The 26,911-nt window shown below is 39.4% G+C and overlaps 1 protein-coding gene across 3 annotated transcripts in view; it reads left to right on the plus strand.

Moving 5' to 3' along the window:
- Positions 1–26,911, plus strand: part of zmp:0000001200 (dedicator of cytokinesis protein 9) — a 78,579-nt gene that overhangs the window by 11,835 nt on the left and 39,833 nt on the right. The window contains exons 1-2 of one of the 3 annotated variants that reach the window (XM_061842054.1): positions 18,283–18,547; positions 20,890–21,006. In XM_061842054.1, coding sequence (XP_061698038.1) covers positions 18,434–18,547; positions 20,890–21,006 — 231 coding nt within the window. In that variant the 5' untranslated portion in view covers positions 18,283–18,433. Of the gene's footprint in view, positions 1–18,282; positions 18,548–20,889; positions 21,007–26,911 lie in introns of those variants that run through there. The other 2 variants (XM_061842055.1, XM_061842053.1) reach the window with 2 other exon arrangements.

The following is a 26,911-nucleotide window of genomic DNA, read 5'->3' on the forward strand; positions in this document are numbered from 1 at the left end:
GATACTTTTTCAACATTGCTACAGGTATCTTAACTGAATTTTTGTAATAATTATTATTATTACCAGTATACTTTTGCCAAACTCTTCTTCATAAAGATTGTGCATAGACTGGCTACTCTTTATTGATTTTTAATTATACAGTCTACAATTGACTTTTTCACCTGATATCACTTAGTTTAATAATAACTGTGTCACCATCTTGGACTGACCTTTACCCTTCACCCCTGTTTGTGACACCTTTGGGGGTTTAGTAGAGATGTACCACAGCAAAATCTACTGCCAACTATCCATTATGCAGGCGTGCAGATGTGCCCTCGTCAGCTCCTCCTCCCACAATCAGGTGCAACAGACCCCTGATTGTCATCGGTGCCCGCTGTAGCGAGCTCAAGAGGATTTCCACTGATTTACAAAGAGCCCAGATTAGCTAATCCCTAAAGTTTCTCAAACACCAACCTCCCCTATCTTCTGAGTGACACACACGCACATCTCAAACACACCACAAGACCATGTCTGGGTCCCTCCATTTTTTTGTGTGCTTATTAACTAATATAGATTCTTCAGTAAAATCTGAATTAGATGCCAAGGCAATAATAATAAACAAAAAAAAATCAACTATCTCTTTTTGTGCACATCTTCTGACGTCTTGTACATTTCTGTCAATTCTGTGGCATCAGGGCACATCTGGGACGTTCTTATGTAAGTTAAGCTTTGAGAAAATAGCAGATATAGAATTGTGATTAGCACATTTCAGCAGTTGCACCCTCCAAGGGCCTCATTGTCAGGCCAGTGTGAACTTGCCTCACAATTCAGCTTCCACACTTCATGTCAACGCTTGACCTTGATGACGGGCACTCTTTAAAATCCATCTGCTATTCATGGTCACCGCTACACCATGGATCTATGAACTGTATTTTTAACTGTATGCCTGATAAAACTGAAACATTTACCATTTTTTTCACTGTTGTCCTTTCCTTAATAGCGTTTGCAGGATCTCGTTACTTTCTTAACTTGTAGTCTCAGTGACACTAGTTTAGTAGGTTATTAGTGTTTGTGTTGTTTTTCTGTGTGGCGAACGACACATGATTTAGACACGTATTTTTTACAACATTAGGTACATCTCTGCAATGTGATGATATATGATAAATACTTACATAAAGCATATAGTGTAAAGTAAAAATGCTCATCATCCACTTTCATATAAAAAAACATGATCCATTATTTACTCTGCTTGTTCTTATGACGGTCACAGGTAAAGTGGAGCCTGTCCACGCGAATTATCCTTGGCGGGGAACACCTTGGCTTGCTCACTGGTTAATTGCAATAGAGCACATATAGACAACCAACCATTCACACTGTACTTCACACCGACCAACAATTTTTTTTAAACTTCAGTCAATTCAAACGTTTTTGGAATGTTGGCGGAAAACCGTACCTGAAGAAGACCCACATAAGCATGGGCAGAACATGCAAACTCCACACAAGATGGTTTGATTTGCCAAACCACCTCTGTCATAGTAACAGCTAGTCTGTGGCCTCTGTGGCGCCTCAGTGTAAATATACTGTATGGCATCTGATATTGACAATAAAAAAAAATGCTACAACAATACAAACTACAACTCAATAATGAATGAATGAATGAATTACCAGTATACTTTTCCTAAAGTCTTCTTAATAAAGATCGTAAAGTCCACCCACATGTGACTCTAGGGAAGCATTAAATTAATATCACTTATCCCTTTCATTGTGCTATTTTTTTTTTTTATTTCGGTAGGTGTACCCAATATTGTTGCCAGTGCGTGGAGAATTATTCTGATTGCATGATGCATAGAAGTCAATGTGTTTCAATATCAGCCTGTAGGTGGCACTAAAAACATTCTATCCCTGAGGTGCCAGAAACTGCTTTTTTTCCCCCTTTTGAATTATTTTATTTTCATTAATTACTAGTTGTTCCAATGTTAAGATTTTTTTCTACACTGTTTGAAATTCAAGCTCTGAAGCTCTGTTACACCACTAGAATCTGTGAGGAAGTATGTTTGTGTGAGATTACACAGTGTTTTGTCTATTGATGCCAAAATGGAGCTGGCAAGGATAAGAGGGCGACCGCAGGGACCTTGGCACCATGTCAGACCACCTCTGCTGCTGGAGGCCCTGCTTGAGTAGTTTCATGTGTTAGTGGTAAAATTAACCTGCTTCCGAGACCTCACAACCAACATGGCACTTAGTTTGTATCAAGTTTATTCTTAGCTTTGTAGTTCCACCCCAAAGCAGTGGAAGTAGAACCCCTCTGTTTGGTCACATGGGATGAATAAAGCATCCCGAAATACCAAGTTAAAGGAAGAGGATGGGGGGCCTCTTGTGTTTGTTTTACCACACATACAGTACAGGATAACCTGACATTCTTTTCATTCATTTTCATTCAGAGCTGCTATCCTGTTTCATGTCAACTATTTTGGGGTTCTAAAATGTGAAGCATACGACTTTTTGAAATTCCTGCCCAATGTTTGCAGCCCACCCACGTGTGACTCTAGGAAACATCCCATAAACAAAACTTTGGGAGAGCAAACACAGTAAGCGTTTTTCAGTCCTTTGACAAAATTTCCTTGCTCAATTTTGTGATAAAGTGCAGCACTGTGAATTAATAGTGTCTGACTCACAGTTTAGAGGTTCATGCTTCAAATCCACGCTCTGGCCTTTCTGTGTTTGTATGTGGTCCCAAAGCATGTATGGGTTTCCCCTAGCTTCCTTCCACATTCCAAAAACATGCATCATATTAGGTTAAGTGAAGACTCTAAATTGTCCATAGGTGTAAATGTCAATGTAAGTGGTTGTTTGTATGTTCTGTGCGATTGATTGTCAGGCATACAAACCACTTCCCCGTCAATGACCAATCGGTTAATTGAATATTCAGTTGTTATGCCGATCCCTACTCCAAACATTGGCTCCAAAAGGAACTGAAGAGAATTTAACATTTATATGGCATTATAGCTGTAAACTCTCCATTAACCAAGAGTTTAAGGAAATGGTAAAATGACTTTGTTTTAACATGGTTTACACACACCAGCAGGAAACAGCTGCTTCCTTTTTGGGGTCCTTCTATTGTCCTGTCTGACAGGCAGTCTTGTTCTATCCGTATGATGTGGCAGCATACACAGGTGATGCCCACAAGATTCTGAAGACACGGACACACTTAATTCCTGCGCGGTGCCACAGCAGAAGCTTGGACATTGAAACACAAGCAGCTACAGCTTTCATCTTCCTCCCAGAAAGTTTACTCAAAAGACACGCCAATTCTTCTTGAGACTGGCCTCACTGAGGCATAGATTGTCACCTCTAGTGGCTTTTTTTGGAATGTTCACATCTCAGATTGTAAAGGGGAAACTCGAGCTGACCCTATTATTTTCCACACGTGTTGCCTCTGATGTTTCACTTTGCCTCCACCGACCATTAGTGTGAACAGGTTCAAAGTCGTTCAGTTTGCATCTTAGAGCAGGCTCAGAAAATGGATGGATGGATAGATGGTGTTGTAGAGATTGAAGATGCAAAACCTCTAGAAAATTGATTTGAAAGTGTTAGCATTACGGTTTCAGCCCAAACAATAAATACCACTTGTCTGTGAAAACAAGGAATGTGATATGTCCCTTTTAAATTAATGTGAAGTTGTACATTTCGCTTACTTTCAGGATCAAACAAATAGCAGTTACGGTAGCTGTGTTGCTACATTCTTCATGCTTGTCAATGATTTGTAATGTTTTGACAATTTCACTTGCGCTGTTGTCTTTCACACACAAAAATGTTTTCATGTGGTATATGTTGTGTAGTACTAGTCGTACTGGATGTTCAGGTTGTTAGTGTCCTGCTTATGGAAGATGTAGTCCTACTGCAGATTGATGGGCTCCCTTTCAAGGGATTGTAAGGTAGCTATCACTCATCGTCTGCTTAAGATGAAAACCCAGACGCTCATGGTGGGATGACTCCATGACTGAGGCAGTTCTGATGGTTGATTGACAGCACCTGCCTAGAGCCTAGGAATTTCAGCATTTCTGGTTTTAGGAACCAGCAAATCTTCAAGGAGCTTGTCAGTGGCATTGTTGGTGATGTGAATTCTGTTGAAGATGCCAAGAATCACATCTCCAATGACATTTTGTTTGTCTTGGAAAGACCAAACAGGTGGAGGCCCCAAACAGAGGCGTGTACAGCGAAGCCGAGTCAGCACAAAAATGGAAATATTGAAATCAGTCATACCAAGAATGCTTCTAGCCTATACAACATAACCCTGTTAGTAGAAATGTTATTTCTCAAACTCGTCGTGGCCACCCCAATGAATTATGATCAATAAATTAATGACAGCTATATCTTCCCTAATGATGTTACAAAGGATGACTAAAGGCCTGCTTTCACATTCAGTCAGGAAACTAGAGGTTTATAATCAAATGGGATATAAAGTAATGTTTATGTGCTGTGAAGTACCAGTTGGTAGAGTATGTGATACTTTCAACATAGACTCCACTGCAATGCTGTCATTGTAGCTGTAATCTATGCCACCGATGCTCTTATCTCCTCTGCACCTGCTGCAGATTTAAGCGTAGCGACAGCATGGAATGTCATAGCTTCCTCATCCTACAGAGGATACTTAACTGTACGTGTAAATATCCATAAACAGACAGAACAACGCTGTGCCCATCACATTTCTTTACCATATTCTAGATTTTTAAGTCAAGGTTTAGAAAGTCTGATGCAGTCCTAATTTGGAGGTCAGAGCAGTTCTTTTATTAGTGTGCCACAGACACAGCCTTCGGCTGTGATTTTTTTTAAGGTGAATGGCAATGGTTAGAAGAAGCCAGACATGCAACAATGACTCAGCAGTGCCCTTTGGGACTCCATCAGTGGTAGAGGACACTTGTACAAAAATTATTCCCTCCAAACCAAATCTGGCAGTATTGATTCTAACGCCATCTCTTTTCGCATATATAGTAGGCCTACAATGGTGCCTTGAGAACAAGTGACCGGCCTGACTTGAGAATTTTTCAAAATGCTAGTTTTTTGTTATTGTTGTTTTGCAAGTGAAAATTTGCGATCTGTGAACTGTATGATTGCTGTGAGCTCAACTCATTTCACAACGTCCAACAGTTTGGCAGATGAATAATTCATCAAAAAAGGGTCTTTATTGCCGCTCTGAGTTCATATTAAATGTTAAACTAAACATTAAACAGAGAGGATTACATAATGGGTAGTTAAAGCGACCACCTAACATTACCTAAAGTTCTCTAGCTTAATGCTAACACATAATAGGAGCCGCATTGATGGGCTAACCTATAGCATCGTTTTTGCAGTATTATAACTCTTTTTGCAACAATATTTCCACACAAATTTTAAGTGATATCTGTAGGCAGATACTGAATAACAATACATAGCATTACTTGCATATATTACAAGGTATTTATCCTCTGTGAAGAAGGACAAATATTACCTTGCATTACTGACCAATTGTGATTATCTCCTTCCAATATAGCTGTATGTCTGTATTATGCTGCCCACACATGGCCAACATGCGCACATGAGGAGCCGTAGCACAATGTCTAGTGAATTAAAGCAAGAAGTGTAACAAAAAATTGTTAAATGCGTTACATCTAATTATGTTTTTAAATTACAATATTACAGATGGGTATTTTTCTTATCTAAAAGCTTTACAAACTTTTTTGTATTCATTTGCTAGAATGGATTAATGACATTTCCATTCATCTCAATGGGAAAAGATGATTGGTGATGATGTTGTGAAACTAATTAAACTCGTATCTCAAGGCACCTCCGTAATAATAAACTCCACATTAAATTTACAATTGGACTGTTTTCTATCATTATGGTCACAAGGTCAAATAAGTGCAAAAAAAAAAAAATCTAGTCAGGGCAGGAGATAATTTTTCCCCAAGCGAAATCCAATACAACCATCATTCGAAGTCCTGTCTATTGTGTATTTAAGAGCGTGCTCTTTCTTGTATTGTAGGAATCTGTGTCCTCAAGGCAGAAAATTTATGATTGCCATAAGTGGCATTTTCAGCTATGTCTGTCATTGATGAGTCATCATCCATTTTCTTGGCCCCAGAATAGTCACTGTTTAATAGCGTATCACATACCTCACACTTTTTAAAAACATTCTTACTTGTCACACAAGTAAAGAAATAAGTTAACAATGAAACAATTGAAAAAATTCCATAACCTTGATAACAAGTGACAATGCCTGTGCCTGCATTGGTATTTCTGCTTTGAACTGAACATGACTTCACCTAGCTTTCAGTGTGTAGTCTTCTTTTCTCACACTGTTTTTATGAATTACTAATTATATAAAAAAATAATTACAAAAGACAAACATACATTTAATCACTTAATGCCCAATTGATATTTTTTTTGTCTGAGAAACACCTGGTGTGTAATGCCAACATGTATTGTGAACCGGCAGGAATTGGAATGTATATTTTTCTGTCATAAAAATTTGAACTAATGCAATTAAATTCGAACTTGTCTGTATACTGTAAAACCCCATAAAGCAAAAATCTTTTGAAAATCTTTCCAATGTACCATATCGCACTTGTATTGGTTATCATTGTTGTGCAGATAGATGTAAGTGTCTGTTAAGGGTTAAGAATACAGTGAGAGCCTGTGAGATGTGAGCTGCCACATTTCTTAGCACTCATTAAAAACTAATCACGCTCCTTTTACTGTGTTAGAGAGCCTTTCTTTTTATTTTCTTGAATCCGCCATTTGTGGAGGTTCGGCAGCTTTGCCCTGTGGCTCGTTTCATTGTACAGGCAAATGTAGTTCAGTGTGCCAGGCTACTGAAATATTAACACAGCAGCAGCATGCAGGAAGGAAGGCGTACGAGCATTCATAGTGCAACACTGACGGAACAGTGGAATCGCCCACTCAAAATACTACACTGTGATCGTGTTGAATTTTTTGGAAGCCTAATTGCCAAATAAACATGTATGGGAGTCAGTCTGTTGTTGACACTTCTTTTCCAGTGCCCATTGTGCGTAGTTAACACCGCTTGCCTCAGGAGTTAATTAGAGCGTATGCTGCACGCTGCTGTGACACATTTTTGATAACTGAGAATTCCATTTGTCTTCTGTGTATTGCTCCAGTATGATGAGGAGGGACATGGATAAATAAACCACTTTCCTTCCTCCTTCTCATGATCATAAAACTAGCAAACAGCTTGGGTCCATCTCTGTTGGTTTTCAAATGGAATTAATGTTTTGATGTTTTTAGTTTTATTTTGTGTGACATTATGGTTTTTCAAGGATTTCTTTTCGTGAATTGTTGATTGTAATCCACATATCCATCCATTTTCAACACGCTTGTCCAGGTAGACGCTGGAGCTATCCTACCTGAGTTTGGGCGATAGGCAGACTACACCCTAAACTGGTCACCTGTCAGATGCAGGGACATATCGAAACGTACAACCATTCACACTCATATTCACACGGTCACTGAGTGGGAACTGAACCCATGCACCGTGCTCCAAAGTCAGGTGAATACCACTACACCATCAATTACTTTATTCAATTTTTCTCACTAAAATAACATAGGTCAAACTGGAGCTTCCTCTGAATCTGATCGAGATAAATCTTCATCAATTTATTGCAGTGGTCACATGCAACACTTAGTGCGCTTTTAATCACATCTGGTCCTGGTTCACTGAACAGTCACACTAGCATTTAACACAGCTATGGACAGAGCCTAAATTTATCATGGATTATCCTATTTTAACATCTGATTGGGCTACAATTTGTTGTCGTCACCAATAGTCTGACATTTATCAAGCATAGACAGAATTTATTTTGGATCCAAAATGCACAAAAAATACACAAAATCCAGACAGCAGAATTCTATATACAGTATCGCCAGATTTTTTTAACACTGCATATGCCGGGTACGCAATGCAATTTATTTAAACATGCTTTAATATCCCATCTCCCTTGGTGCTGTTCTTAAGACATTTTTGTCAAAGGCTGTACTTGTAGATGAATTGTTATCCAGAATTCCAAATGATCACATTTTGGTTCCTCTGCTGGTGATATATCTGCACTCTTGGCAGACTGTCCAGTTTGTGCTAAAGCAGCAGCTGATATCTTTAAATCCTCCCATTTCACTGTTTGGACAACAGCTGAGGTTATTTTGTGTTTGTATCCGATGATGTTTTTTGCTCTATAGGGCTGTCCATATTCAGACTTTTTAAAGCTGAAGACTGATGTATTTAGCATCACTTTGATGAGAGTTACACTGATGGGTTTGGCAGCGCATCTGAACTAGAAAAGCATTCAGCCATATTGCTGTTTGTCTGTGAGCAGGGGCAATTTCTCCCTCTAGATATAAGGTCGCATTTACTGTAACCCATTTATTTCATACTCACTCCTATGGCTGCTAAAAGGGATCCTGGCTTAAAAGTGTTAAATTTCAACTACTTCATTAAAAATACATGATACAAATGCATTGTAATTGGAAGAAAAATGAGAAAAACACTGACTACAGAGGACAACTGAGACTTGAGTCGCAAACAATTATGCATATTGCCTGTAAGGTCAGCACTGAGGCTGCTGCAGAGCTCGCCCAGTATCCTTCATCCCTCCCATCCCATGTCCTGTGCTCTTCCTCTCTCGCTCCCTCGCTTGCTGCATCTCGCCTGCTGACTGGCTTATTCCAGCTTGCACAGAGTCGAGCCGGTAACAAATACAGCAGGGCTCTCCTCTTCTTGTGCATTTATTAATTCTGTAGCCATCCTGCTCTTCAGGCTCGCCACGCTGGCTCTTGGTGCCTGGACGTCGGCGCTTCCTCCCTGGGTTAGAAGTGATAGATTGTAGGGTCAGATCATGGACTGGCGAGGAAGTGGGCAAAAGGGTCAAAACTGGGTCACTTGCAGGCTCTCCTGACTGATGTCGCACTGGACCTGAAGGAATGGGGTGCACCACCAGCACAGTCGTTTTTGACGGTCTGCGAACTGTTTTAGAGAGGAATTGTAATGGCTACATCTGTAAAGGAGCCACTGAGCCCATTGGGCCAACTGAGGTTGAGCGAGTGCTGAGTCGGAGGGAGTCTCGTATCTTTCCGACACCGAGAGTGCTGAAGGTGTGTATGGGTGCACAATGTTACCTATATTTAGGGCTGAAAGGTAGGACAGATATTAATTGCAAATTACCTTATTGGTTATTTTGGATAGATTATTATTTGTGTGAACACAGTCACAAGTTGAAACATATTTATACCTACTTGGAATTTCACTTTAAGACTTAGCAGCCATATTAAGAGGTTTTCTTTTAATCGCATTCCATTTGTTTCATAACTAGTTTCATTGAGCCAATTAATATTTGTTGAGTTTATGCTAATGCGTAAGCATCAAAACAATTTTAGACAGTATTATCCATTTTCCAAAGGCCGAAGTACAGGTGTTTGATTGGGAGTTTACGTCTGAGCTCTGCGTGGTTTCAGAGCATTCAACGGACTCACCGACAACATTTGAGAGTGGAGAGAATGGATTGATTTTTCTCGATTTTGAAACCACATTTTACATACTTCTTCTATATACTTTTATTGTGTATAATATTATGACCGCTATGTGAATGTGCTTTCATGAACCATTTGTCCTTGTAATATTTTCAAATTAGATGAGTAGTCTTTTCCTCTACTATATATTGTGTACTCTCCATTTCTGACAAAAGTAAATGCAACAGCTGTATAGTATATTATTTATGAAGAACCATGTATTATTCCTTTATTGTACCAGAAATGCACCCGATTCAGCAACAAGACAGTGTTAATATGAGTGCAGAAAATGTAGGGCAGTCAGAGTGCTGGATCTTGCCTTCCGCTAAGCACTACATGGGTTAAAGCCTCTGCGGGCTGGCATGGGGATGAGGAGGGGCCGGCAGGCGTTAGGGCACAGAGGTCTCTCTGTCTGCCGGAAATCAATCACCATTCTTCATGTGACAGGCGACAGGCTTGGCCGTGCTACTGCTACTCCGTACCAGCTTGTCTTGCCCTTCTGCTTGTTGTTTGTACGAAAGTGCCTGCAGTACGTGTCTCCTTTCCACTGATGGTTCATCAGCAGAAATCAGAGTGACGGTGGTCCTGGCTGAGAGCAGAGAATTAGGCCAAGGGCACTATCACCTCCCTTGGCTCGGGAAAGGTCTTATCATGTAGATGGGGTTCAGTTAATCCCCATTATAGGCAGCAGTCTTGTGAAGCAATGTGACCGTGCACTGGTACGCTTTTCTCATCACATTATTTGCCATTGGGTCACACTCTCCAGTTGCCACACCCATCAATACCTTTCGCACCTTGGCAATCCATTAGGCCAGATTAAGAGATCATATGAACCGTTGCAGTTTCCCTTTTAATTCCCTCTGATTGCAGCGGGTCAATATTGTAGGGGTGTGAAGTACTTGATGTGTGCAAAGATAACTCGGACTGCAGTGATCAAATACTTTTAGAATCGATTATTCTACCGGTTATTTTATAGATTAATCGGATAAAAAAATAATTGTCGTCCACTTCGGGTTGCTCTCCTCACAGTCTAGAAAATATCAAGGACTTTGAATCTTGATCATTTTAAAAGGCAGGATCTGGTGTGGTGCAGTGACGTGTGTGTCAATGGATGAAAGGGAAGTGGGCTTTTTAAAAAAAATAAATAAGCTGTTAGTGTTTGTTTCTGATCAATAAAGTGATTAAACATACACTGGCAACTGTGTCCATCTTTGGCCATTTGCCTTCCAATATTTTCTAACTATTCCTGGTAGACTCTTAAATTAGCTAACAATTGTTATGTGTGAATTTAGACTAAAATCCCCAAACTCAAACCAGCAAAATATGACAAAACAGTTGTATTGCGTTTAAGACAATTTAATCACACACAACAACACAACAGAAAAATAAAACACAGAATAGAAGTTCAAAGACCGAGTAGTTGAGCCAAGCTATGAATAGTCACCAGAGTTGAACAACCAGGCAAATGTTCTTTCCAGCGAATATTCCAAGTTAACAAATGTCCAGAAATGTACAAGAATGAAAGGCAGAATGCAGTGTGGCGTGTACTTGTCTACTTGTTCAAAGAGTGGTGGTAAGAAGCTCTGTTGACGGTCCTTCTCAGTCTTCTTATATAGACACACCTCGAAACATTCCAGAATTCCACATCACAAAAGAACCGTATCATAGTAACATAAAAGTATGAAAAGAAAATAAAAATAAACACACAGATAACACAATGATTACGTGACCTTGTGTCAGTTAACATAGATATGCTGTTGTAGCATGTAAATTTTGCTTTGTAGTAGACACATTGCACTTAACTTATTTCTTTAAGCGAATGATACCAAACCTTGGACACTGTCCATTTTTACACACTCTTTCCTCCTGGCTCGCCAACATCGCGCTAATTTAGCTCTACACAGAGAGTCTGTCAGTTTGAGTCAGTCATGACTCATCATTCGTCCACTTGGTAGAATGATCACTGAAAAGTGTTAAGTGAGAGATATTGTTTTTTTTTTGTTTTGGTAATTGAATTATTAGTTATTTGATTCATTGCCTTCAGATTGATTCAGCCCTAAGTAGATGAAGCACACTTGAATGTAGGTGTTCGACAACTGCTACCGACTTGACTAACCTGGGTCATTCCTCAGTCTCAGCCTTAAAAAACTCACTATAGTTCATGTATTTTCATTCTTTGCTCTCATAAAGCCACAACTTTCATCTTGTGTTTCAATGGCCAACAACAGTGAAGTGCTGAAGTATTTAGTGGTTTTATCGGAGGAATGTTGTTGCAAAAGAAAGGATGTGTGGAAGCCAACTTGGTCTAAGATAAAGGTGTCTTTTATCCCATGTCTTGGGAGTAGTGATTCCCACACACCCCATGAAACTTTTGGTTTCAATGAACCACAACTAATGAGATGTTGTCTCTTGTGGGGGAGCTTAAGAAATGCCAAACCAGGTCTGCATTTTGTCAACGATTAATCAAAAGCTTGTTAAATTTCATTTAATAGAGCTGTATCCATTATTATAGGAATCTGTATCTGCACAAATCATTTTCCCCTATGAAATGAATGGGGATGTCTTTAATTTGTTTGAGCCCCTCCCCCCAAAATGTTTTAGTGCCCAATTATAAATATAACACTTTATCATATTGTAGTTAAGATACACTAATGACATAACTGAATAGAATCTAAAGAGTTGAACAGTTTTTCCACAGTTTTTGCGTCAATTCAATGGACATTGTGCTGCTCCTTCTGTTGCTTGCATCTTGGCCACCTGTAGGCAGTATAATAGAGACACATGAAGTTGAGTTTCACAACCACCCCTATAAGTTGCAGTACAAATCGTTATTTTTTTTTTTTTGAGATGGAGGCTACATAGTGGGACACAGCACGTTCTCATTTCAACACCAATAAATTAACCTTTTTTTTTTTTTTTTGGGGGGGGGGGCAGGAAACCAATTCCAAAAATGCTTATTGTCAGTTTATTGTCACTTAATGAAGAATTTGTGGGTGGAGATGTTGAAATGGGTCAGGGGGTATATTAAAAAAAATCTCTATACTGTACTTGTGTTGCTCTACCATTTGTGTGCATCTATTCTTTGTTTCAAGACTTATAACACCAAATTACCAATGCTATTCCTGAGCTTGTCTATGGTGTTTATCATTGTTTGCTAGTATTGAGATATAAAGTCCAGAAAAGGGTTTTGTTGATTTAAATACATAACATGCAATTCTGTCTTCTTTTTTTTTTTTTTTTTTTTTAGTTAGACATACATAAAGATTTATTCTGCGTTACTTCTTCTTGCTGTGAAGTGAGTTGAGTTGGATAAAATTCACTTCCTCCATACAACACTCGTATCTTAAATTCTTACTTGTAAACCAGAGCAAAAACAATTGATGGAACAACAGTTTTTTTTTTGTTTTTTTTTCCTGAAAAAAAATATATATATATATATTACATAATTATTGCTGGCTACACACAGAGTTCTTCCATCCATTACATGATCAGCTTAGCTCAGCAAAGATCCTCTACCTCTTCTAAGCAATGGTTTAGTCCAGCCTGTGTTTGGTGATGGTGATGATGTAAATACAACAAGCACACAATTTAGTATATGAAGTCTTGAGACCACAAGTAAAAATTCTGTCATTGTCTTTCTGAGCTTTCACTTCCCCCTTCCCCTAGCAGTATCTCTGAAAGGGGTACAGAGTTGCTTAACTTGCATGAGACTAAAAAGTTGCTAATTTCAGCAAGATAAGAAGTGGGGTTTGTAAAGTTTACTATATTTATTGATCCTTGGGGTATTTAAAAAAATGTTAGACATGTTCTGTTCTGTTCTGTTATTTTGAAATATGGGAAGTGTTTTGGATGCAAGTAACATTTCACTGGAACCTCCAAGGACCAACCATAGTCTAACCGTTACGCCACATTTTTCTTTGAAGATATATTATTCGACTGCAATCATTTTGAAAGAGTGCCATCTTTGACATTCACTTTATGATCACAGATAGGCTGTGCAAAATTCATATCTTGACTTAGGGATCTATAAGAAAAACATCAACGGCCATAGGCTTTTTTTTTTTTTCTTCTGGTGATTACCTTTGTATTTTGAGACATTTCAACCTAATTGCTGAATCTGGACCATTATCGCCACCACACACACACACCTGTATTATTTTGAACGATATCCGGGCAAGTTGATATTTTTTCCCTAATTGTAATAGAGTGCCTTTTAAATTTGTGTCTGCAGCGATCAGTAAGTAAGATTGATTGAAGCTTTGCTCTCGATCAGGAGTGCCCAAACTTTTCTGCTCTAAAATTTACTTTTCAAGCAGCCAACTTCCTGCATTCTACATTTTTTGTTTGTTTTAGTTTTAGTTTAGTTTTTTTTTTTTTTTTTTTTTTTAAGAGAAAATCAGAGATAAAAATTGGAGGTGACTCACTGACGAGCTTGTTAATTCTGACATAGTGCCATTTGCGCAGCTGCAGTTACTTTTTCTTGCTGTTTTTTTCGCATGTGTGTAATTTAAGTAAGCGACAGAATTAATGACAGAATGACGTCTTTTTTTTCTCGACGCCTTGGGCACTCCTAAAATTGGATTTAGATCAATTTTGGTGTTTTATGTTTCTTATACAATCTAATTTAAGGTTTATACTGAGTACATACATTTGTAGGACAAATCCAGATTTTATACTGTACCTCTCACATCAGACAGACCACTTAACAGCATCACCATTAATCGTGTTTTAATTGGCATGTTTTGATTGATATCAGTGTGGTCTCTGGTTGCTAAGGGGCTGTAAAGGGTATGCTGTGTTTTTTATTACATTCCAAGTTACACCCTGTTTTGCTACGGCTCGCACCAAGATCCTATCGAGCCTTTGTTATGTAAGTGAGCAATACGAATATGATCCTGTAAAAGTTGACCACCACAAATGGATGTACCCGAGGTAATGTCTTGCTAACTTCTTTTCGTGAGTCTTTTCACAGAAACAAATTATAGGGGAATTCTCTATCTTTTAGAATAATGTGTCCCATGGTCTTTGACCATGCAGGAGCGCAAGGAACATTAACTCCTCGATAGGATTTACAATACCGTTACAGACCATTAACAAACTGCACTGTATATATTTAGGAAAGGAGTACAGTGGCCACTGGCCACGCCATAGTTGTGAGGTCCACGGTTTGAATTGTTGCTTCCTGTGTCCTTGTGTCCTTCTTTGTCAAGTTTGCATGTTATGTCAATTGAAGACTGATTGATCGTGTGAGTGAATGTTAATCTGAATGGTTGTTTGTCTCTTTGTGCCCTGAGATTGCCTGGGAACCAGTCCATGGTGTACCCCGCCTCTAGGCCAAAGTCAGATAGGGAAGTCTTCACCTGTGAGTCGTGCCCCTAATAGGGACAAGCAATCAAGCACTGTAGAGAATGGATAGTTGGGTTATAGTCAAGCTATAACCCACATTTTATTAAAAGTCCAAATTGATTTCCAACTCACTGTACTAATGATCCCAATTTTTGACATTGACAAAAATAATGAAAGCGTTACCTTTTGGGGGAAGTGATGGAAACCACCCTATGAACCCTTTGTACCATCCTATTTTCACTACTGCTGTCAGTTGAGAAGTTCACCAGACAGACAGTTAAAATGAGGGCAGACGCAGCCTTCTGTTACATTCATGACTCTCTCATGCCTCCGGGACTCTCCATGAACTGACTATATGACACATGAAGGCCTTATCATGTTGAGGCTAAAGTTAGTTTCTTTAACGGGTTTTGATGCAGCTGATTCAAATCTCTTTTGTTTACACGTGTGTGGGTTGAGACTGAGATAATGTTTTGTATCGCATAATGCCAACATCTGTTGCAGCACAGTTACAAAACAAAACACATTGGGGTAAATTTTTGAAGTGTTGCCAGAAGTGGCTATAAAACAGCACGAGCCATTTAACTGCACTGCTGCTGCTTTCATTTGGGTCTTGTTGTGGGGCTTTGAATCGAATGAGAGTTTGAGTCATCAGTTGCTTACTATTCAAGAAGATTTGCCAGCAATGTTGTCATTTTTCGCAAATTTTGATCAGAAATTTGTATCACTGCTGTTACGTTGTGTGGTGTTGAAGAGATATGGGTATGATGGGTTTCAATAGTTGGCAGCAACCAGTAGAGGGCACAATTAACAGTGCATTCAGCCAGCCATTATCTGAGCTGCTCATCCTCACAAGGGACAGGGAAGTGCTGGAGCCTATTGCAGCTATTTCAGGCAGGAGGCAGGGTACACCCTGAACTGGTTGCCAGCCAATCACACACATAGAAACAAACAACCAATCGCACTCACAATCACACTTGGGGAAATTTAGAGTCTCCAATTAATGCATGTTTTTGTGATGTGGAAGGAAACCGGAGTGCCTAGAAAGAAACGATGCAGGCATGGGGTCAACGTGCAAATTCCACACAGGCGAGGCCGGTATTTGAACCCCAGTCCTCAGAACTGCGAGGCAGACTCTCGAGCCAGATGTTCCACCGCCCCGCCAGGGTACAATTGATTGAATCCCAATTAGTGTTCTGCCAAAATGGCCTGGAGATAAACAGGCAGAGAATAACGTTCTGTTCTGTACATGAACCGAATATAAATTGGGGCAGTACTGTAGCCCTTCATTATCCAAGGGTTATGACGTACCTGGGGTGGCAAAATGACCCTTGCAATAGCCTCTTTTACACTTATTGAAAAATTGGCACCATAGTAATAATGGTTAATTTTCCAGATCTTCTGTTCAGTAAATTTAGAAAAAAAATGCCCATCATCATTACAATGAAAAGTAAAACAATGTACACTTTTTTTTTTTTCATTTTTGTTACTGATCTGAATCTGGTTTCACTACATGCCACTCCTCCTCACAATCTGATGTGCAGCAAGGGCTTCAACACATTTTTTCACTTACTTCCTGTACAAACAAAAGAATGCTGATCTCAATCAGGAATGGTGGCCATTCCCACCAAAGTGACACAGTTACGAAGATGTTTGTCTTCTTCAAAACTTTACATACACACACATATTGTACTTAGGTCACTGTCACGTGTTTGAGATCCCACAGAAATCTGGATTGCCCCTAATTTATTTATGTTGGGGGGGAGGGGTTGCTTCTCAGCACAGTTGTTTCCTCATAATTAGCTAACGTTAAAATATCACTTCAAAAACCACCATTGCTAAATATCAAGATGTAAAGACATCATTAAATTCCACCACATTGCCTCTGTTGGGCGGCTGTAGGAGCTTGTGTCAGTGGAAGGGTGGCAGCTGTTGGTGAGCTGCCCTGGTCTCGCTCCTCGTCTTAAACTGACACCACTTTGAAAAGATAACATCCTCCTCTGTAATGGTCAGTCCCATTCCAAGGTAGGTTGGCTGAGGCTGCGGCATATTGGAATGCCCCTTGAACAGTTGTATCAACAAGCAGCAAGACAGAAGCTGGACCTAATCTCACCTCCGGGATCGTATACTGTCGCTGTTTTACTGACAGTCACAGTGGTATCTGCGAAGAATTCAACTTGTCTTAGAAACAATTTAACTTTAGTTTAAAAATGACCAGAATACATTCACAAAGGAGTTCCTGGATGTAGAAATAATTACAGTACTATAATTACAGGGTCAAACTATGCCTTCAGAAAACGCCACATACCAAGACCGACTTAACTGTCATAAGGTGTAGGGTTTGGAAACTAGCTATCATAACAACTGGTTTTGGGGCGACTTACAGGTGGTCAGCGTCACAACGCTGCCGATGTAACAGCCAATTAAAAGTGCACATGAGCTTTCACAAAAATTAAAAAATTAAAAATAAAAGTTTCTGAGTTCAATCTTAAGCAAGATTCCTGTGTTTTACCATAATATTCACAATTTCATATGCTTCAGTAGCTAGAAAGCAAAGTGTTAAGTATTTCTCGGTGATATGTAATGGGTGCTGTCATTGGCCACGCAGTCATTATCGACGGCCTCTCACAAAAACGCTTTCCTTTATTTCTCACTCATTTTCTCTCTTGTGGTAATTTCATTAAAAATAATACAGTACAGTATATTTTATGTAGAACCAAAAAACCCAATTGAGGGTCATAGTTTTTCCATTGTTGCGCCATAAACTTGCTAATATTGCTTGTTGCGCGGACAAGAGTTGGCACCTGTAATTTTTTTCTAAAAAAGGTTCACTTCATTCACTGTCTAGGAATTGTACATAACAATTTAGGAAAAAAAGCAAAATGTCCGTAGTTAATCCTTTAATGCATTTGATGATTTGTTTAACTTTGAAATATTCCACAGCACTGCTGCCTGCCTCTGTAGCATCCAGTCTTGCTCTTAAAGTGTTTTAATCTCTCAGGGCCAGGTTTTGCTGGTGGTGCTGCAATCTGACGACCTGCATCTTATCTACTGTATTGCATCATCATCGCTAAATCACGGGATCTGACTCACTTGCCTTCACAGGGTAGAGTAATGCTCTACAAACATTGTTTTATGTCATCTCGGTCTCTCATGATTCTTTTTTCAGCTGTCCTCTCTCGTACCTTTTAGTCAATCCCCACCAGAATGGCATGCGTTAAAAATTCATTTCTTTCAGTTTGTCTTTGTCAACCCACATGTTGCTGTGCAGGTGGATCATAGAGGTTCAGATAGCATGAGTGTGTCCATGTGTGGGGGTGTTTAACTCCCCCGGGCAGCACAGAGGAGTGTAGGAGGGGCATCTCCTCAGGCTGGGTGTTAGCCCAGTACTCAGACAGATCAGTTACAGAAAAAGGAGGGTTTGAGCTCAAGTGTGTGAAAGAGAAACCTCCACAACTTTATTCCAGCGCAAGAATTCTTCCCTGTTGGATATGCTGACTAACCACTTCTTTTGGGGATTTTTTTTGGAAATACCTTAGCACAGCTGTTGACAATGCAAGGAAGGGCAAGTAAAGCTGGAAAGAAGGAGCTCGTCATTGAGAGTCCCCAACAGTATAAGAGCTTGGCTACAGCGGAGACTGAGGTGGACTCAATGGCACAGGTAGTGGTAAGGCATAAATATGGTGGCTGTTTTTAAATGATCTATACTGTAATCTGTTACAGAGGTTTCAAAGCAGGTGTGATGTGGGCGTTAGTCCTAGTTGGTCATCTGCATCATTATACACATCAACCACATGTTTAGAATGCTGTGTAGCACTTCAGGAAAAGGAATGTTGAACTTGAGTTTATTCCATTACTGTGGCTCGTAAAATATTTTTATTTGGTCAGAAGTCAAACTTAATTGGTTCAGTGGTTGTGTCACTCAAGGAGAATACTGAATGCATTGCTAGATTACACAGGTTCAGATGGTCCTGTGATTTCATTGTGGTTGTGTATGCAAAATGCTCCATTCCTCTACCATTTTGCACATATGATGGACATACACGTAATGGTCTGGCCTCTTCTCAAGCTTGACTGTATTTCAAAACACCACTGTCCACATATCATTGTGAGCTGAGTGAAAGAGATCATGCTTACTTGCTCTTGTATTATTAAGCATGACCATTTTACATGGTGCCATGTGACTGACCATCTTGGGCCACAGATATTGCCCAAACGGGAATGCAAAGAGACAATAGCCAAACTTTAAGGTAAGGTAGGGTCTCTTCACTTGTAAAATCATAAAGGAGATTGATATTCAAGCTACTTTATTGAATCCATCCACCTAGCAATTTTCAGATGCTCATCTGGGGTTCTGTACCTAGGGTGACAGCTTCGGCAGCATAACCCAGACTTCCCACTCCCCAGCCAATTTGGCCAGTCCTTCTGGGGGGATCTCAAGGCATTCCCAGGTCAGTGGGGAGACAGTCTCTCCAGCATGACCTGCGTCATCCCTGGGACCTCCTGCTGAGACGTGCTTAAAACAGTTCTTCACTAGATCCCCGAGCCACCTCATATGACTCCCGTTGAAGCGGAGGAGCAGCTGCTCTCCTCTACCCAGATGACCAAGAGTCACCCTGTACTTTGAGAGGATAATGTTTTAAATATTTTTCCTTGAAAGTGGCACCTCTATGGTCAAACACAATACTCCATGAAGCTGGACAATCTTTCTTATTTTGAAGGGAAATCATTAAAATACATTTTAGTAATATCACTATGATATTTGTCATCTCTGTTAAAAGTAAAAGATCCAACCATTTTCAACATCGCTTTTACTGGTTAGAGTCGTTGGGTGCCTATCCCGGCTGACTTTGAGCAAAAGGCGGACTACACCCTGAACTGGTCACCAGTTAGTCACAGGGCACATATAGACACAGCAGTCACTCACATTTGAAAAATGTACGGGTGGGGTCAGTCATGCCCGCAGATATAAAGTTACGGGTGTGATCCACCAGTCATGCCCGTAGATATAAAGTTGCAGGTGTGATTAGGGATGGACCTTAAAATAACTTACTGAATTGTTATACCCGGGTATGTAGTTGTTAGCATACCATAATCATAATTCAGACATTTTTAAAGAGGTCAATAGACATTCAATTCCAAAACTAAATATTCATATAATGAAATTATTTTATTTCATTGAGATGTATGGTTATAATCTCGCATAATTTACAGCGTTATCTATTGTCAATCCATTGATGAAAGCTAGCAGTAGATGATCTATATCTTCCTACAGCATGGAGAGGGGAAAAGTTTTCAACTTCAAGATAACGCAGTACAACAGGGGAAAATGACAGTTCGCATTTAGATATATGGATAGACTAGTCTAACGTTAGAATTTAGATCAAGTCAAAGTAAATCACAATTTCATACCTTTTATAGTTAGATATTGAAACATTAGCTGTGTTATATCCCAGAAATGTTTTCAATGTAACTCAGGGGTGCCCAGATTTCTTTACCCCCCAAGATCTACTTTTCAAGCTGCCAGCCTCTTGCTTCGAATCACCGCGACTGCCGTAAATAGGAAGCCGGTTTGCGAGAATGCAATCCCCCCCCCCCAAAAAAAAAAAAAAACAATAAATAGGAAAAAGCATGTCAAGCATAAATTCCATTCCAAAGATTCTGTCTCATGCAGAGTTATAGTTAGACTGCTATTTTAGATTAAATTCCAAAACCACTTCAGGTGTGTTTTGACTTTTGCTTTACATTACAATAATTATTAACATCATTGAAAAGCCTTCTATTATAAGACATACATACATTTCTCGCATCAGCGTTTCATTTGAACAGGCATCTGATGTGGTCCCACGAAGGCCATGGGTTATCATTGTCTTTTCCCTCGCATGATTTTTTTTACTCAAAATAATTTTATGGGTGTTTCTTTCAAAGAATGCACCAAAAGTTTAAAATCAAAGTAAATGTATTGGTTTAGAATGTGATTTAAAAAAAAATGTTTCTTTGTATTTCCAGGTAAAGCCCAAGGTGATCGAGCCGCTGGACTATGAAAATGTTCTGGTGCAGAGGAAGACTCAGATCCTCAGTGATGTCCTCAGGGACATGCTGCAGTTTCCCTTGGAGGACTTTGAGGTGAGTTCCAGACATGTCGTACAGACCGTATGCCTGTACTCAATCTTTTCACAAAGGTTCCAGCTATAAGACAGATGGATTGGCGTTAGTCGCAAGCAAAAGGGTCAAATGAAGCTAGGCGTGTCTAATTATATAGGGGAGTGGTACTTAGGCTTTGGTTTACTGTCGATCCTCTCACATTACTGAATAAGAGTGCTTTTGATTAAAAAAAATGATTAATGTGTTTGAGGGTGTACTGATCACGCAAGGCCTATAATTGAATTTATGTGAGCTAATGTGCCCAAGTATTTCACTATTTCACTACCACTAGTGTGTTCTTTTCTGTATTTGTTTTGCTTCTGCAGCCCTTTCCTCTGGGTCATTGTTGTGACTACTGGGTGTAGTTACCCGGTGTGGCTTTTCCTTTGTTTACATCCTTCCATGCTGTAGCCATTGGGAGGTCAAGGGTCATTGGTTTAATTGCCACATTCTGTCACAGCAAGCGTTATCTGCAGCCACATTGCGCAGGACATTTGTTTCCTCCAAGGTTCCACGTCGAGGCAGAAACATTTAATGGAAACCTGATTCTGTGCTTTTACCTCAGGAAATTTGACTTTTTGAGCATACTAATAGTGCACAAAGACTGTATGACCTTGCCAACGAGCTTATTAAATTCTGAAATGGTGGTGTATGAATTTTGTTTTCACAGCTGTAACTGTAACAGGACATCTTTTTGTCACTGACCATGACTTTTATACTTTTTTATGATGCTCTATTAACTGTGGATAAAAGACCACATCACTGTGGACCAAAAGACCAGAGATTTCCAGAGGCTCTACTTTGACACTCAAGTTAGTTGACTTTAAAGGAATGGCAATTTGGTGTTTGTGTACTGTTTACACAAATTCCTTTAAAAAAAAACAATTTAATAGAGCATTCTCGTATATGTAATGCAAACTCCTGTTACCAAAGTATCGGCCCACCGCTTCCATTCATCATTGTTTCAATTGCCTTCCTCAATTTCAATACTCATCACAACAGCCTCCCAGCACTCAGTTACAGAACTAATGAAACGTGTCAGTCCAGCTACCACAGTACAGTGAGTGACGCCTTGAGACATGAGAGGAGTTTATTCATTATAAAAAAAAATACAGAATAACCTTGAGTTAAATTCATGCCTCCCCATTTAAATGAATACACATGAGAGTAATCTGTTTAATACTTGAGAAATGTGTGATGTGTATGTACTAACAAGAAAAATAGCATTATAAAACATTTTACCTTATAAAAAGTAGACTTTCCACCAATTTGATCGGCCTGATCAGATCGTCACACGCTTGGCAGCCAGACTCCCAGTGACTGTAGTACAGACTTGACTTTATCTTTTCATGTATCATGTTTGAGCTTGCTGTGAAGGGGGATCGTAGTAGCGCTATACACAAGTGGTACATTGTCAGGGGGTGACAGGTGATTCTGACTCTTGGGGGGAGGAAACACTCAAAGTCTAATGATTGAACATGGCATCTGCTTCCGCCTCGATAGACGGCTGTTAAGGAAAGTTTTAGTAGCCTTTCAGCAGGCAGTATGTATTCACACTTCATCAAGGTTTGGTTTAAAAAACAAATGACACAAAAAAAATGCTTGTTGATGGTTAGCCAATACAATGTAAGCCAAAACAAGTGGAAAGAACCCCTCTGTTGGTGAATTATTGTAGAAAGTCAAGTGTCTGTCCATTCTTCCTTATTATAACTTCTATCTGATACGGTGCCTTGTGGAAGTATTTGGCCCCCTAGAACTTTTCAACCTTTCGCCACATTTCAGGCTTCAAACATAAAGATATAAAATTTCAATTTTCTGTCAAAAATCATCAACAAGTGGGACACAATTGTGAAATGGAGCAAAATTTATTGGATATTTTAAACTTTTAACAAATAAAAACCTGCAAAGTGGGGCGTGCAATTTTATTCACCCCCCCCCCCCCCCCTTGCGTTAATAAGTGCGTTAGAAATTACAGCTGCAAGTCGCTTGGGGGTATGTCTCTATCAGGTTTGCCCATTCTTCCTTGCAAAACAGCTCAAGCTTAGTGAGGTTGGATGGAGAGTGTTTGTGAACAACAGTCTTGAGCTCTGCCCGCAGATTCTTCATTGGATTCAGGTCTGGACTTTGACTTGGCCATTCTAACACTGGATACGTTTATTTGTGAACCATTCCATTGTAGATATAGCTTTATGTTTTGGATCATTGTCCTGTTGCAAGATAAATCTCCGTCCCAGTCTCAGGTCTTTTGCAGACTCCAACAGGTTTTCATCCAGAATGGTCCTGTATTTGGCTCCATTCATCTTCCCATCAATTTGAACCATCTTCCCTGTCCCTGTTGAAGAAAAGTAGGCCCAAACAATGAGGCTCCCACCACCATGTTTGACAGTGAGGATGGTGTGTTCAGGGTGATGAGCTGTGTTGCTTTTATGCCAAACATATCATTTTGCATTATGGCCAAAATGTTTGATTTTGGTTTCATCCTATCAGAGCACCTTCTTCCACATGTCTCCCAGGTGGGTTGTAGCAAACTTCAAACAAGACTTTTTATGGGTATCTTTGAGAAATGGCTTTCTTCTTGCCACTCTTCCATAAAGTCCAGATTTGTGCAGTGTACGATTGATTGTTGTGCTATGGACAGACGATCCCACCTCAGGTGTAGATCTCTGCAGTTCATCCAGGGTGATCATGGGCCTCTTGGCTGCATCTCTGATCAGTCTTCTCCTTGTTCGAGGTGAAAGTTCAGAGGGACGGGCAGGTCTTGCTAGATTTGCAGTGGTCTGATACTCCTTCCATTTCAACATGATTGCTTGTACAGTGCTCCTTGAGATGTTTAAAGTTTGGGAAATCTATTTGTATCCAAATCCGGACTTAAACTTCTCCACGAGTATCTCGGACCTACCTGGTGTGTTTCTTGGTCTTCATGATCCTCTCTGCACTTTAAACAGAACCCTGAGACTATCACAGAGCAGGTGCGTTTATACATAGACTTGATTACATGCAGCAGATTCTATTTATCATCATCAGTCAACATTGGATGATTCAATAATGAATAATATTGCACGCCCCACTTTTCAGTTTATTCGTTAAAAAAGTATAAAATATCCAATAAATTTCATTCCACTTCAAGATTGTGTCCCACTTGTTGTTGATTCTTGACAAAAAAATTATTTTATATCTTTATGTTTGAAGCCTGAAATGTGGCAAAAGTTTGAAAAGTTATAGGGGGCCGAATACTTTCACAAGGCACTGTACCTGTATTTTATCTCCTCCAGCACATCAAGTCATATGTTGGTGGTGTTTTTCTATGAGACAATGTGTGTACTCTCGCCATCTGTTTTGTATTTAGAAAATGTTGGCATAGTGCACTTTTGTGCTGGTTTCTCCACACTCTTTCGATGAATCTGAAGGTATTTGTCCAAGATTATCAGCCTTTTCCCTTATTCTGTTTGAAGTAGTTTCCAGTCCATCCATCAGAATCCAGCAGTATTGAATTTTACGGCTACAAAAACAATGTGTCATTTGGGCGTTGCTACCTCTTTCTCTTCCCTCCCCTGACTCTTGAGACCTTCATTGATTGTTTCTTCATGAATTTGTACGTCTGTCTTTGATGACAGTGTCTCACCAGGCATGAACTGAAGCCCATGTCACCAGTTTCGAATTATGGACCATTTTAAAATACCAATAAGGAGCAGAATTTCCCCGCAAATTGAAGTTGCACTGGCTGCTATCATTAAATGTGTTGTATATCCTTAAGTTAAAAGTTTTGGTTAAATGGCTTTATTTTCAAGACAACAAGAACCTCATGAACCAAATAAAATATCTGAGAAATCACGCCCACATTAGCATGCCCTTCATGATTTACAGTTTTCTGTTCATTTGTAAACCAATAAAATGTTAATCTTTTAAACCACTTCCTCACATTTTTGTCATGTCCATGTTATTCAATTAGTCGTCGATTGTAAAGATAACCATCTCCCCTGCAGGAAAACTGGTTTGCACATCAGAAAAGAATGCCAAGTTCATGCATGCAAACACATTGTGGTGTTTGTCATAAGTGGTTGGTCTTTTTGTTCCAAAATATTCTTACCTTAGGGTTAATGATTATTTTATTGTCACTTAATCCAATGAAGTTGGGATGTTGTGTTAAACATAAATAAAAACAGATTACAATAATTTGCAAATCATTTTTAACCCATGTTTAATTGAATACACTATAAAGACAAGCTATTTTATGTCGAAACAGATTCAATTTATTGTTTTTAGCAAATAATCATTAACTTGGAATTTTATGGCTGCAACACACTAAAAAAGATGGGACAGGTGGGTAAAAAGAGAAATTTGAGGAACGCTCATCAAACACCTGTTTGGAAAATTCTACAGGTGAACAGGCTAATTGGGAACAGGTGGGTGTCATGATTGGGTACAAAAGGAGCTGCCGTGACAGTACAATTTCAAACTCTACTACACGAAGCAAAAGCCATTCATCAGGAACACCCAGAAACGTCACCAGCATCCCTGGACTCAAGCTCGTCTAAGTTGGACTGATGAAAAATGTAAAAGTGTTCTGCAGTCCGATTAGTCCACATTTCAAATTGTTTTTGGAAATTGTGGATGTCGTATCCTCCGGGCCAAAGAGGAAAAGAACCGTCCAGTTAAAAAAAAGAAAAAGAAAAAAATGTTCAAAAGATAGCATTTATGATGGTATGGGGGCTCTATTCATTGGGCACCATTAATGCTAAAAGGTAGACAAAGGTTTTGGAGAAACATATTCTGCCATCCAAGCAACGTCTTTTTCATGGACACCTCTGCTTATTTCAGCAAGACAATGCCAAACCACATTCAGCACGTGTTACAACAGTGTGGCTTTGTAGTAAAAGAGTGGGGGTATTAGACTGGCCCGCCAGCAGTCCAGACTTCTCTCCTATTGAATGTGTCTACCGCATTATGAAGCGTAAAATACGACAACAGAGATCCCAGATTGCTGAATAGCTAAAGCTGTACACCGAGCAAGAATGGGAAAGTGTTCCACCTACAAAGCTTCAACAATTAGAGTCCTCACTTCTCAAACATGTATTGAATATTGTTAAAACAAAAAGGGATATAACACAGTGGTAAACATGACCTTGTCCTATCTTTGTTGGAGCCATAAAATGCCAAGTTAACGATTATTTGCTAAAAACAATAGTTGATCACTTCAACTCAATGTATTCTGTTTTTGTTCATGTTTTACACAACTTCATTGGAATTGCGTTTGTATTAAGAAAAGATCAGCGCACTTGCCTTTGTCTGAATCCCCCACTTACACAGCAAACATTTCGATTTCACTGGCCACTTGGATAAAAGCAGAACACATTCGACCTGCTCTCAGACGAACTTCTCTCACTTAACATCACATTGACAAATCACATAGTTTTACAGTGACTTAAAGACTTGTGCACAGAATTAAATGTCTCACAGAAACATGAGAAAAACAATCATTGATAGAATATGAAACTACACACATAATGTTATATGTTAGTCTGATCATATACTTTATAGAATGTCCTATCGTTATCACATACTGTATTTTGACGTGAGCTCAGACAAATTTTCTTCATATAAAATAAATACATTAATAAAAACGAGAGGTTTTCTGTCTGCATAAAAACATAATTACGATTTTGGAGGATGGAAATGCCGTTTGGCCAGAATGCAGTGAGCTTGTTGGCCTTGAGCAAAAGACTTTTAAGGAGGTATTAAAGGTGCTGAGATGCTGATTACTAGGCGACCATCTGTACAACAGGGGCATTGAGCCAGATTCAGCATGTGCTAAAATATGGAAAAAGACATTTAGGGAGTCTACATTCTGTCAACTGCATTTCACTTTCACATTTCACTGGTGATCATG

Source organism: Syngnathoides biaculeatus, chromosome 14, assembly GCF_019802595.1.
Source record: "Syngnathoides biaculeatus isolate LvHL_M chromosome 14, ASM1980259v1, whole genome shotgun sequence".
NCBI classification, from domain to species: domain Eukaryota; kingdom Metazoa; phylum Chordata; class Actinopteri; order Syngnathiformes; family Syngnathidae; genus Syngnathoides; species Syngnathoides biaculeatus.